The sequence below is a fragment of the Aquila chrysaetos genome, chromosome 5 (genome assembly GCF_900496995.4).
Source record: "Aquila chrysaetos chrysaetos chromosome 5, bAquChr1.4, whole genome shotgun sequence".
Taxonomy (NCBI): domain Eukaryota; kingdom Metazoa; phylum Chordata; class Aves; order Accipitriformes; family Accipitridae; genus Aquila; species Aquila chrysaetos.
Window position 1 is genome coordinate 7,729,243 of NC_044008.1, and position 10,592 is coordinate 7,739,834.

A 10,592-nucleotide genomic window follows, 5' to 3' on the forward strand; every position below is an offset into this window, starting at 1 on the left:
GAAATAGTTGAACTTTAGGCACTTAAATGCCAGAGCACATTCAGTCACAATGAAAAGCTGGGCACACTCAAAAAAAACCCCCAAAACAAACCCAAAGACAACAAAGCCAAACCAAAATCAAAATCAATTGGTCTGACCCACAGCACAGATGTCAAAACACAGACACCTGCACATTCTTAGAAGCACCCTGGCTTAAGCAACTAGATGATTAACTCCTGCCAAAGCTTTATCACGATTTAGGGTTGGAAGAGAAAGCATTCAAAATAAACCTCTAGTGGAACTCACTCCATCCACTTTATCAGACTTCACCAAAAGTGCTTACAGAACACAAAACCCAAACACAAAGCACAGCAGCCACCTTTGCTTCTCCCTGGAAATGGGTGTAGGGAAGAAATAATTGCTCAAAATCCTAATTGCAAGAAGCTCAGAAGGCAATTTAATGTAGCTCTCACCCCCATGTAAATATTCCAACCATCAGAAGATTCCACACTGCCCAAGACATCCTCCTGTTCTCTCCCATTTGCTGCTGACCTCCAGAAGAGGACCTGGCACTATGAATTAAGGAGACAAAGGCATTTTGCATGCAGATTGACTTCAGGTGCTGGCTGATTCACACAGTCAGGACCAATGCTTCTTGCTGGCTCCAGGGGGCAACACGCACAGACTACAGAAACCTTAAACCATCCTACAAAAATGTTTAGGCTCCTGGTGCAGTGAAGGACAAGCAGACACCCCCAAATTTCTTGCTCCAAAGGCACCTGCCTTCTCCAACACCTGAGCAAGGTGTCCAAGAGCTTGCTTTATACAGCAAGAGTCATTATGATAACTCAAAAATCTGGCCCTTGCTCCTCTGAATTTGGCCTGCCAAATTTTTCCCAAGAGATGTTTTACCCAGGTGAGGTCGTAGATGTGACAGGAGGGGGCTGGAAGCAGGAAAGGAAGAAGCACTCTGCAGCTGAGGAGTTATACGGGACAAAAAGCACACAGACAGGAAAGGTAAAGGTTCCCTGATAACCAGTCCTATCATGCTGTAGTATATATCATGCTGCTGACTCTATATTACTTCTCTGTTTTCTTTACACATTTTTAACTGTTGATTTAATTTAATTTTGCCATGGCAGGATTAGCAGGCAAGCTACAGAGGTGAAAGGACATTACATTAAGACAGCACATTAATCCTCTATCCCACCCAAGGCAGAAGCAAAACCAAACAAATAGCAGCTTCCTGGAAATTGAATTTCTGTTATCCAGATGTCAAAGATGTAATACCCCAATTACACAAACTATTGCCAGTGAAGCATGCCAGCGAATATGCAATGTAAATGGGGTGAGCACAGAGCTGCAAAACTGCAGAGTCAGCATCTGGCTCTCTGAGTGAGTGATAATTAGCACTGTGTGTAGACACTAATAAACATTTATGTCTGAAATTACAACTTTTAGCAGTGTTAATAAAGGATATATTGGCAATTCGTAGAATAAAAGGGTCTTGAAAAGAACGTCATATTAAACAATGGCAGGCGCTTCCTGTGCTTGCACAGAGATTTTTTTCCTCCCTAATTGCAAATGGCCACGCTATGTTGCTCGGAAATTAATCAACACAAGCACATACCTAAAAAAACTGGTTGTGTTTCTTTGGTCTCCCCATTAACATCATTGCTGTAGTCAGAGATCTTATATATCTCATGATGGTAATCTGGAATGAAAAACGATAAAAAAAATTAGAACTCAAGTGATCTGGAAAAAATGAACACTGAACACATTGCTACAGTTTTACTACATAATTTATCAATATATCTGCAGTTTATTTCATGTACATCAAATTAACCACAGAAAATGTGCTCTGTATCAGCACCTCCTAAAAAAACTTTGCTCACACTGGAGAAGCTCAGCTCAAATATTTCACAGATTTTAGGGAATAGCTACGCCTGCCCTAAATTACTGTGTTCATTTTCACAGCAAATTATCCCACCAGATGCCAATTATCTGGCTTCTTGCTTTACAGATGGAAAGCAGATTTATAATGAAATCTTTACCTTCCCAGAGACCAAGGGAAACTTTCAAACTTCACCTCAATCAGAAAATCAGCAACTTACATTAGGGCTGCATTGTTCAGCTATACTGACTCATATTGGTGTCACTGGCCTCTGAATTCTGAAGAAAGGAAGATCAGGGACACCTTAGGATATTCACCTACAGAAACTAATGTCTGTGATGACCCCTAGAATAAACACTAGCATCTCGTATTCAGAGATGTTACAAGATTAAAAAAAAAAAAAATCACCATTGAATTTCTATTTCAAATAAAAGAATATTTTGTTGTGAAGGTCTCTGCTGTAATCCCACGCAGGTGTTCAGTAAAACCAGAGCTTTGTTTACATGTGTGTACAGAGGGAATAGTAAGTCCAAGAAAAAAAACACCAAACATCTAAAGGCAGCTCTCCTGGATGCTATTTCTGACTCTGCTACTGGCACACACTTTGTCCTTCGGCAAATCACTCAAGACCAAACAATATATTCAGTGTCTTGAAACAGACACGTCCCCACCTAACTCTTTTAATGCCCTCCCAGTTCCCAACACTCTCAGCCACTCTGTCCGTAAACTGGTTTTTACATTTACCTGTCTGTTTGTAAACTGGTTTTTATGTTTACCTGGCTCAGAAAAAGTGAGGTAGAGATTAACGCGTGGAAGAGGACTTTGGGGGATTCACTTAAAAGGAACAACAGAAACGGAGGACAGCATAAGCAGCTCCTCCTCCCGCAAGCAGCACACCTGCACCTCTGACAAAACAGCTACAGGATTGGAAAAGTCTCCTGGAAGCCAAACTTTTTTGTTATATGCTGTTTATTTGTACAGCACGACTGTCTTGAGGGCGCAAGAGGAGGTACAACCCAATAAGTAAACTAGAATTGAGCCTAACACAGCGACGCAAAAGAAAGAAAAGGGCCTGGAAAGAAAACGAGGGGAAAAAAACCACAACAGGGAGTTGGAGAGGTCAGCGACAAGGTGCTACACAAAGGGTTCCTCTACCTAGCGAGCACGCCCAGCAAGTGAAACGGGTAAAGGTGAAGTTTGAGATATGACATCAAGGAAGTAAAGGCTCCTTTCATAACGCTAAAACTACGGGATTTATGCTGACTGCCTTCCATGGTCATTAGCTGTCCCGTAGAGGAGGGGGAGTGATGGAGCAGCTTGGTGGGCACCTGGTGGCCAGCCAAGGTCAGCCCACCACTCTCTGCCTTTTCATCCTCTCAAGGGCATCCAAGATCTGCTGGGAGCGAGTATGTGAACACTAGGAATTAAATGACTTACAGACTCATGGTCCTTAGATATATAGATTACATGTGGTTTCTTCTCTAGCGCTTCCCTCCGTACATCCAGCTGGTCACAATATTCTTCTGATCTACAGCTGCTGCCTTAAAGTCACCACATTTCACCCCAGAGGCGGCTACATTTTAGTGCAGGAATGGATTTCCTCTCGATCTGGTCATTATCGATCATCTCGATAAGGTGCTCTGAAGTTTTTGGGGGGACAGAATAAGCACTGTACAGGCACACATCGTTAACAGATGGTGTGTTACCAACAAATTGACACAGCCTACCCTTTTCTCTTTGGTTTCCTTCTTCTGCCTCAGATGTCACAGTCCAGGCGCTGTGAAATCCATATCAATTTCACAACAGTAAACATTAAACTGTGACATTATGGAATGACTCCTGCAAGAGGCAAAGGCCAATTACAAGAGACAACTATTTATACATAATTATCTTTCTAATCAACTGTGATAGAAAAAGAGTATGCGAGTGCAGACTCACATGCAAAATATGATTTTTATCTCCTCCATTCTCAAAGTACAAAGACATAATTTTCTCTCTAGGATGTGTTTCTAGGTTAGCTTTCTATTTGACTTTCCATGTCCAAAACGAGACCCCAGATAAAATAAGAATTACTAATGATGAACCATCATAACTGATTTTACCTATTAAAACAAGGCTAAATAGATTGACTTGTACACCGAGGTATATCTAAACCTGTAACGAGTGGCAACTGAGAACTGGCAAAATAGTCATCTATTTCTGATAGCACACATACTCTCTTTACAGCTCCACTAGGACAGAAATAAAACCATGCCTTCAATTTCAGTTTTGCTTTTCCACGTTTCACTTTCACCCCCCCAAGCTCCAGCCCAGTCCTGCACTAACTCTGCCTCCGAGTTGGGAGCATGTTCGATATCAAACCCCCACAAACCAAACCTGTTCTCCGTAGAAATTAAACCCTTGATAGGTTTGCTGATGCATACGGACCTCCAATACGTTTCAGACAAGTCTGACGGGTCACTGCCCCTCTAGTTTTTAACAGAGAGTATGTGCGATGCTCCAGACGCCCTTACGACGATACAGCAGTCGTTATTTACTACTACTACCAAGTGAGTTTATGTCCATCTTTAAATTTCTTTGCACTGAACATGCTTTTGCCGTGCGCCTGCGAAGAGATCGCTCTTCAGACAGCAAGTCTTGACACTCGCGTGTGTGTCCCCTTTCCCAAGTGTGACATTACACCCAAGCAGTCACCTGCCTTGAACTTGGCATGCAGGACACACACGGCGTTTCATGGAGATATTCCCGTCCAATACTTGGAAACACAAAAGGAAAAAAGATCTCAAGTCAAATCCATCAGGGCAAAAAGATCTTATCAGCCGGAGAAGGGATAAAGCCCCAACCAAAATAAATCCCTACGGCTGGGAAGTCCACCTGTTAAAATGCCTACCAGCGCCTTATCTTTTCATTATTTATTATTTTTAAAAAAACCCCAACAACAAGACTGAAACACAGAGCTGTGCTTCTTTCCCGACATGAATCCAAATTATTTCCCCCTGTGATCTCTTTTAAAATACCTTCTTTTCCAAAAGCAAACACACCCCGAGCGAACAAGTTACACGCCAGCAGCTCTCCCCTGCTCACGTACAATTAATCAGCTGTGTGGATTTTTAATAAAGCAACCTCTATTCGGCTTTTCTTTGAAACACGCGGACGTTCGCAGTCAAGGGGAGGAAAAAAACACCCAAAACACAATAAATCCACAGGAGTTGAATACTAAGAAGGTCCGTCGCTGCCCAAGTGTCATTATTTTTCGCTCGCTTCCCGATTTTACCTTTCCTCCCCCCCCCCCCCCCAGCAGGATTTACCACGAAACACGATCCAACTTTATTTTGTGCAAGATCTGCCTGGGAAAAAGAAAAAAACAAAAAAAACCCCAAAAACCCCAAAACCACGTCCACCTTTTCGGCGATGGTTTAGGGGAGGTTTGTTTTTGCAACACCACGTACCACACACGCAAAAAAATAATTTTAGGGGGGGGAAAAAAAAAAAAAGAGGAAAGGGGGGGGTAAAAGAGAAAAAAATAAAAGGCGTGCGATGGTTTCGGGGAGTTCGACCACAGGATTGCGGAGTTAAATAACAGCGGCGGGGAGGGAGAGGCGATCCCGGGGAGCGGGAGCCCAGGCGTTTCATAACGCCCCGCTCCCCCCCGGTGCAAAAGTCGGGGCTGCCCCCGGCGAAGGAACAAAGCCCGGGCCGCCCCCGCCGCCCCCCGCCCGCCGCCGCCTTACCTTCGTTGATCAGTTTAAAGCTTTGGGATTTCCTGCTTCTCTTCCTCTGGGTGAACTCCATGGTGCGGGCAGGAAGGAGCGGGGCGGCCGGGCGGCCACCCGGCGGTGGCGGTGGCAGGACCAAGGTCCGTCTCTTTAATCAGCAAAACACGCGGGGGTTGGGAGACGGCGGCGAATAAAGGGATCCGGGACAAGTTGGCTCCGTTCTTCCCCCCCCACCCCCCCGCCCTGCCCCTTACCTCACGCCCCAAACTTTGAGGGAAAGCGGGGTGCGGCGGGGGGAGCCCCGCGGGGGCGATGCCGGGCAGCGCCGCCGCCGCCGCCGCCGCCGCCTTCCCCCCCGCCGGCTGCGCGGCCGCGGCCCGGCGGCGAAGGGCGGCCCGCAATGGCTCGCCGCCGGCTCCGGGACCCCGGTGCCACCTGCTGGGGGAAGGCGGCGCGCAGCCCGGCGCGCCCCGCGGCTGTTCCGCCAGCCCCGGCCATAAGCCGCCACCCCGAAGCCCGGCCCGGCCCGGCCCGTCGCCACACGACACGCCGCGGGGAAGGCTGAGCCGGCGCCGCCGGGCCCCGCCGCGGGGGCGGCGGAGAGGGGGGCTGGAGGGACGGGGGGCTGAGAGGGCAGCGCCATTTTGTGTCCCCCTCTCCCGCCGCCTCCCTCCCCCGCTCCCTCACACACACACACACCCCCGCTCCGGGCACTTGCGTGCTCTCCCTGCCGTGCCCCGCCGCCGCCACAGGTTCCCCTTCCCGCCCCCCCCCCCCCGGGAAGGCGCTGCGGCTCCCCGGCGGGCAGGGGCGGCGGGGTGCCCGGCCGTGAGGGAGCGGCGGCCTCTCGGTGCGGCCTTGCGCCGCCGCCGGGCGCTCGGGGCCGCTCCGCTGCCCGCGGGCCCCGCCGGTGCCGGCGGCGGGTTCCCCTGGGGGGGCGGCGGAGGGGGGGGGAACTCTTCGTCTTTAGCGGGACCGGACACGTTCCCGGGCCGAGGTCCGGCGGGGATGGGGTTGAACTTGGCGCCGGTGGGGCCGCGGCGTGCGGAAAGTAGGCGAAACCCAGAAACGGGGGTTGGCTGACGCTAACGGCTGCTTGTTACCGTCTTTTACAGTCGTTATCGCAACAACGTGCCCGCTTGCGTCGGGGACCGAGGCCTGGAGGAGCGCGCTGACCCGCCGGCCGAGCTTCGCCCGCGTTAGCTAAGCGTGGGTCGCCGTAGCAAGAGGGAGAGAGCCTCAGTTCTCCGGAGGAGTGAGATTTAGGGCGTCTGGCAGCCTTCCGATGGTCACCAGGAGGTCACCGTAGCCACACGGGTGGCCCAAACGCAGCTGAAATTAGCGCTTTGATTTATTCACCACTTGACGCCTTCAGCCATACTTCCCGTTCGCTTACTGCACTAAATTCGTTGCTGGTGTAGCATTTTTTTTTTTTTACAGTCAAGAGTGCTTTTGCCTGTTGCCTGTAGAGGAAGGACCCAGGCTTTTACAGTTCCGACTACCGATAACTGAAAACACAGCTCCCGATCATCATCTTGTGTTTTACGTTGTAGTCAGGCTGTGTTATGACAAGGAGAAGAGTATGTGATACTTGCGTACGCCTACTCGAACAGATGCAAATGCAGATCTTCCCTTGGTCTCCTCAGAGTACCCAGGAGAATCCCATTCATGGCTCCAGTAATATTGACTGGCCCTGTCACTTGGAATAGTGACATAAAATTAGTAAGAGGAAAGCAAATTGAATATTAACAATCGTGATTTGTGCCCTGACTGTGTGCATAGACACAGTCAGACCTGAATTCTCTTGTGCAAGGTGCTGTCCAAATGCCACACAGAGGGTATGCCCGGTTCCGAAAAGCAAAATCGGGAAGTAGGCTTAATGGTGAAGCAATATCAGAAAATATGCCTAATGGTAAAATTTATTAGACTCTGGAAAATTAAATTCATGAGGGAGGTTATGGAAACCTCACAGATTGGGTAAGGGTGTAATTTTCTATTAAATTGCTAAGTGGAAAATCCCAGAGGCAATCAATATGCTACTTTTGGAATTTTCCTAAACTTTGCTGTAAGACTTTGTGAAAGGAAACTGGGCTAACGTACTATTTAAAATCCTGCATTATATATTTTTGGGAGGATGCTGAAGCAGCAAAGGTAGATGGATGTCATATGCTGTTTGCTAAATTGCGTGGGTCCAATTAATCTCTGGTAGAGCACAGTGAATTCAGGTCTGAAATGTAGCAGCAGTGTGCCTAAATTTTGTGTACAAAAAGAGTATTTTCTCTTTCTGTCTTTTTTTTTTTTTTTTTTTTTAATCCCCAAACAGTCTGCTGATTCCTGTCTGCTAACTTTATTTACAAGACTTAGAGCATTGCTGAAACTGTTGTGTTTGACTCTCATCCTTCCTGGGACAATAGGAGAATTTTTATAAAGCATAAGGCCTTCATTTACTGTTCAACTCACATGATAGGCTTTATCCTGCATTTGCCAAAGGAATGTGCTACAAAAATAAAAAGGTCTTTTCTGTTTTCCTCCGCTACTCAATTTTGTGAAACATTTTGGGGTATAATTTACGAAAAAGTGATGGCAGTCTTTTATCAGCTGCTCTTTTTCTCCTTTTAGTTCTTCCTTCTCTGGGTTGTATTTTTTTTGCTTAAAGGGACACTCATGATTTGAAATGACATTTCAGTCTGAACACTGCATACTGTGGTTTCAAGTAACGTTTTACCAGAGTTAGCACATCCCCTTTTTCATTAGTATTTCTCATTTTGCTCCTTGGGAATTAGAGAGATTCATTCTTTTCTACATGCAGAATAAGCCTGACCCTGCAAGTAGGCCTAATTATGGTTACTCAGATGAGTAAATCTTGCGATTTTCATTTATGAAAATATTAGCCGGTTTGTATACCTGGGCCCTGATCCTGTCATCTCATCTGCATAAAAGTGAATTAGAAACTAGGACGAGGTGACTTCAGGTCAAAGTCTTCTAGTTATCCACACAACATGCAGGAGGATCTGGTAGCTGAAAACCAAGCTTGCCATCCTGTGCTGCTAATGTTTCTCAGCCGTGACTTAAAAAAAAACTACTTCAAGAACTCAAAGGCTCCCATGTACACTAAGTTGTGAGCCTGTTGTGGGGCATTTTGGGGTGGGTATCCTACAACGGGACTCGGACCATCTGCTCGTTTGTCACGGGCCACCATCGCATTATTCTAGCTGGAGAAACCCGGAGATGAAAGTCGTCTTTATTCCATTAGAATGGCTGCCTTGTGTCACCCTACATAGTCGCCGGCTGCATCGCTGTGGCAGCCAAGTGACTTAGGATAAAGTGCGCTGGCTCCAAGAGGCAGTCAGCTTTTAATTTCATCTTCTATTTCAGTTAACGTCTCAGTATCGGATTGTTATTATTACATATTAAGAACCCATAGTTCCTTTTTTCTGGTGAAAATACGGAAAATTCAGAGCATTTTGTATATATTCATGAATAGTCGCAAAGTATTTCCTCAGTCAAACCATTAACTGAGGAATGTGTTTTTCAAAATGCCATGAAATTAGCCAACTAAATAAGGGCTTTATCTTGCAACATATCCGAAGTCAGTATGATTATTCCTGACTATTTCCTAGTTACCATTTTATTATGCTGCAAGTTACTTTCAAAATATCCCCTTCCCATTATAACTGATACTAATTTTCCCAACAACTTTCTGGTGTGTAAAATGCTTTTTTTTTTTTTTCCATTTCAGATGCTAGATCATGAGCTAAGCAATTAAATATAATTAATCTAGTAATACTTCAGTATTAACAGCAGCAGTGCTCTTCACATCAGGATGCCCCAGACTTCTTCTTTGCTTCCACACTCACAGGTGTGTCCAGTTAATTACAATATTTTGATTATTATTCAGAAAGTAGGATGGTGTAGGACAAAGAAGACTGAAGAATCCTGGAGTTGAGGAGAATTATACGGGTGTACAAGGAGCACCTTCAGCTTTTCAGTTGGAAAAATTATACTGAAAAAAGTCTCACAGACTTGATGATTTGATCTGAGGCTTCACGTCTAATGTCAAGGGATCCATGTGAGGCCAGGTGAAGTGGGAAGAGGCTGCCGACTGTCAGATTAATAGTGCCATGATTACTACTTGTCTTGGGGCCTGAAGAAGTTCAGTGTGGTATTAGGAAGCAGGAGTAGGGTGAAGAGGTAAATCGGAGACCAGGAGCTGCATAGGTGACAGGTTAATAGGTTAGCTATTTTGGTTAGTTATGTGTAATGAATGTCCTTGAGTATTTTATAAACTGGTAGTGTTTTTCCCTTGCAGGTTTCCAGTGATGTTTTTGTGGTCATACAAAATATGTAGGCAGTACTTTTTCTCAGCTCCCGACTTGACAATAGGTCACGTTGATGGTGTGCTGTCTTACTACAAACCTTCCCTTTCAGGAGGCTTTCATGTTGGCCTATCCAAGGACTGGGTTATTACAGAGGTAGGTTTCTAGAAGTCCTGAAGAAGTCTGAAGCTAGGAGTGCAGTTTAACTTGTTTTCTGATCCCCCTTAAGTTTTTCCTGTACCATTTCAGTTACAGTACTTGACATCTTATTATGTCTCTATCCTTACTCTCTTTTTCCGTTGGGACACTATTTTGAAATGGCTTCTTGTCCATTCTGCTGCTTCTTAATCTTCCTCATACAAATTTAAAAGAAGAAACTGCAGGATGGACCAATGTTTTCATCTGTTTGCCAGCTCAGGGAGACCAAAACATTCCAGAACAGTTTCAACAATAAAGAATATAACTGAAGCTATGTACAAAGTGTTCTTTGTGTGTGTGGTTACAAACCCTCTGTATATTTCTGTATCAGAATGCAAGCTCCAATTTGACTGTAAGGCTGGGCTTTTCCTCCCCTCTGTCATTTTATGTGTAGCTTGAACTAAGACTGCAAGGAAGGGCAGTATAGTCTAAGAGTCAAAGTTTGAGAGTCACCCACTCTGATCAAATACTTGTAGGATAATTGGATAT

General features: G+C 45.8%; 2 protein-coding genes across 9 annotated transcripts in view; one reads left to right on the top strand and one right to left on the bottom strand.

The window, feature by feature from the left end:
• Window positions 1-5,974, bottom strand: part of BEND7 (BEN domain containing 7) — a 49,197-nt gene extending 43,223 nt beyond the window's left edge. For 3 of the 7 annotated variants that reach the window (XM_030014615.1, XM_030014613.1, XM_030014618.2), the window contains exons 1-2: window positions 5,605-5,837; window positions 1,610-1,693 (exon numbers count right to left, since the gene is read on the bottom strand). In XM_030014615.1, coding sequence (XP_029870475.1) covers window positions 1,610-1,693; window positions 5,605-5,665 — 145 coding nt within the window. In that variant the 5' untranslated portion in view covers window positions 5,666-5,837. The other 4 variants (XM_030014612.2, XM_041123653.1, XM_030014616.2 and 1 more) reach the window with 4 other exon arrangements.
• LOC115341487 (atherin-like) lies at window positions 5,902-8,125 on the top strand. Of its 2 annotated transcripts, none has more exons than XM_030014619.2 (2): window positions 5,902-6,439; window positions 6,705-8,125. In XM_030014619.2, the coding sequence occupies exons 1-2, from the start codon at window positions 5,902-5,904 to the stop codon at window positions 6,794-6,796; spliced, it is 630 nt and encodes a 209-aa protein (XP_029870479.1). In that variant the 3' UTR covers window positions 6,797-8,125. The 2 variants fall into 2 exon arrangements, with proteins under 2 accessions (XP_029870479.1, XP_029870480.1); XM_030014620.2 differs by having other exon boundaries at window positions 5,902-6,341.
• The last annotated feature ends 2,467 nt before the right edge of the window (window positions 8,126-10,592 follow it).

Excerpts from the sequence above, each read along its gene's own strand:
- LOC115341487 (XM_030014619.2), top strand. The coding sequence starts at position 5,902 with ATGCCGGGCAGCGCCGCCGCCGCCGCCGCCGCCGCCTTCCCCCCCGCC. Across the intron at positions 6,440-6,704 it reads GAGGGAGCGGCGGCCTCTCG|TCGTTATCGCAACAACGTGC; the intron begins GTGCGGCCTTGC and ends CGTCTTTTACAG.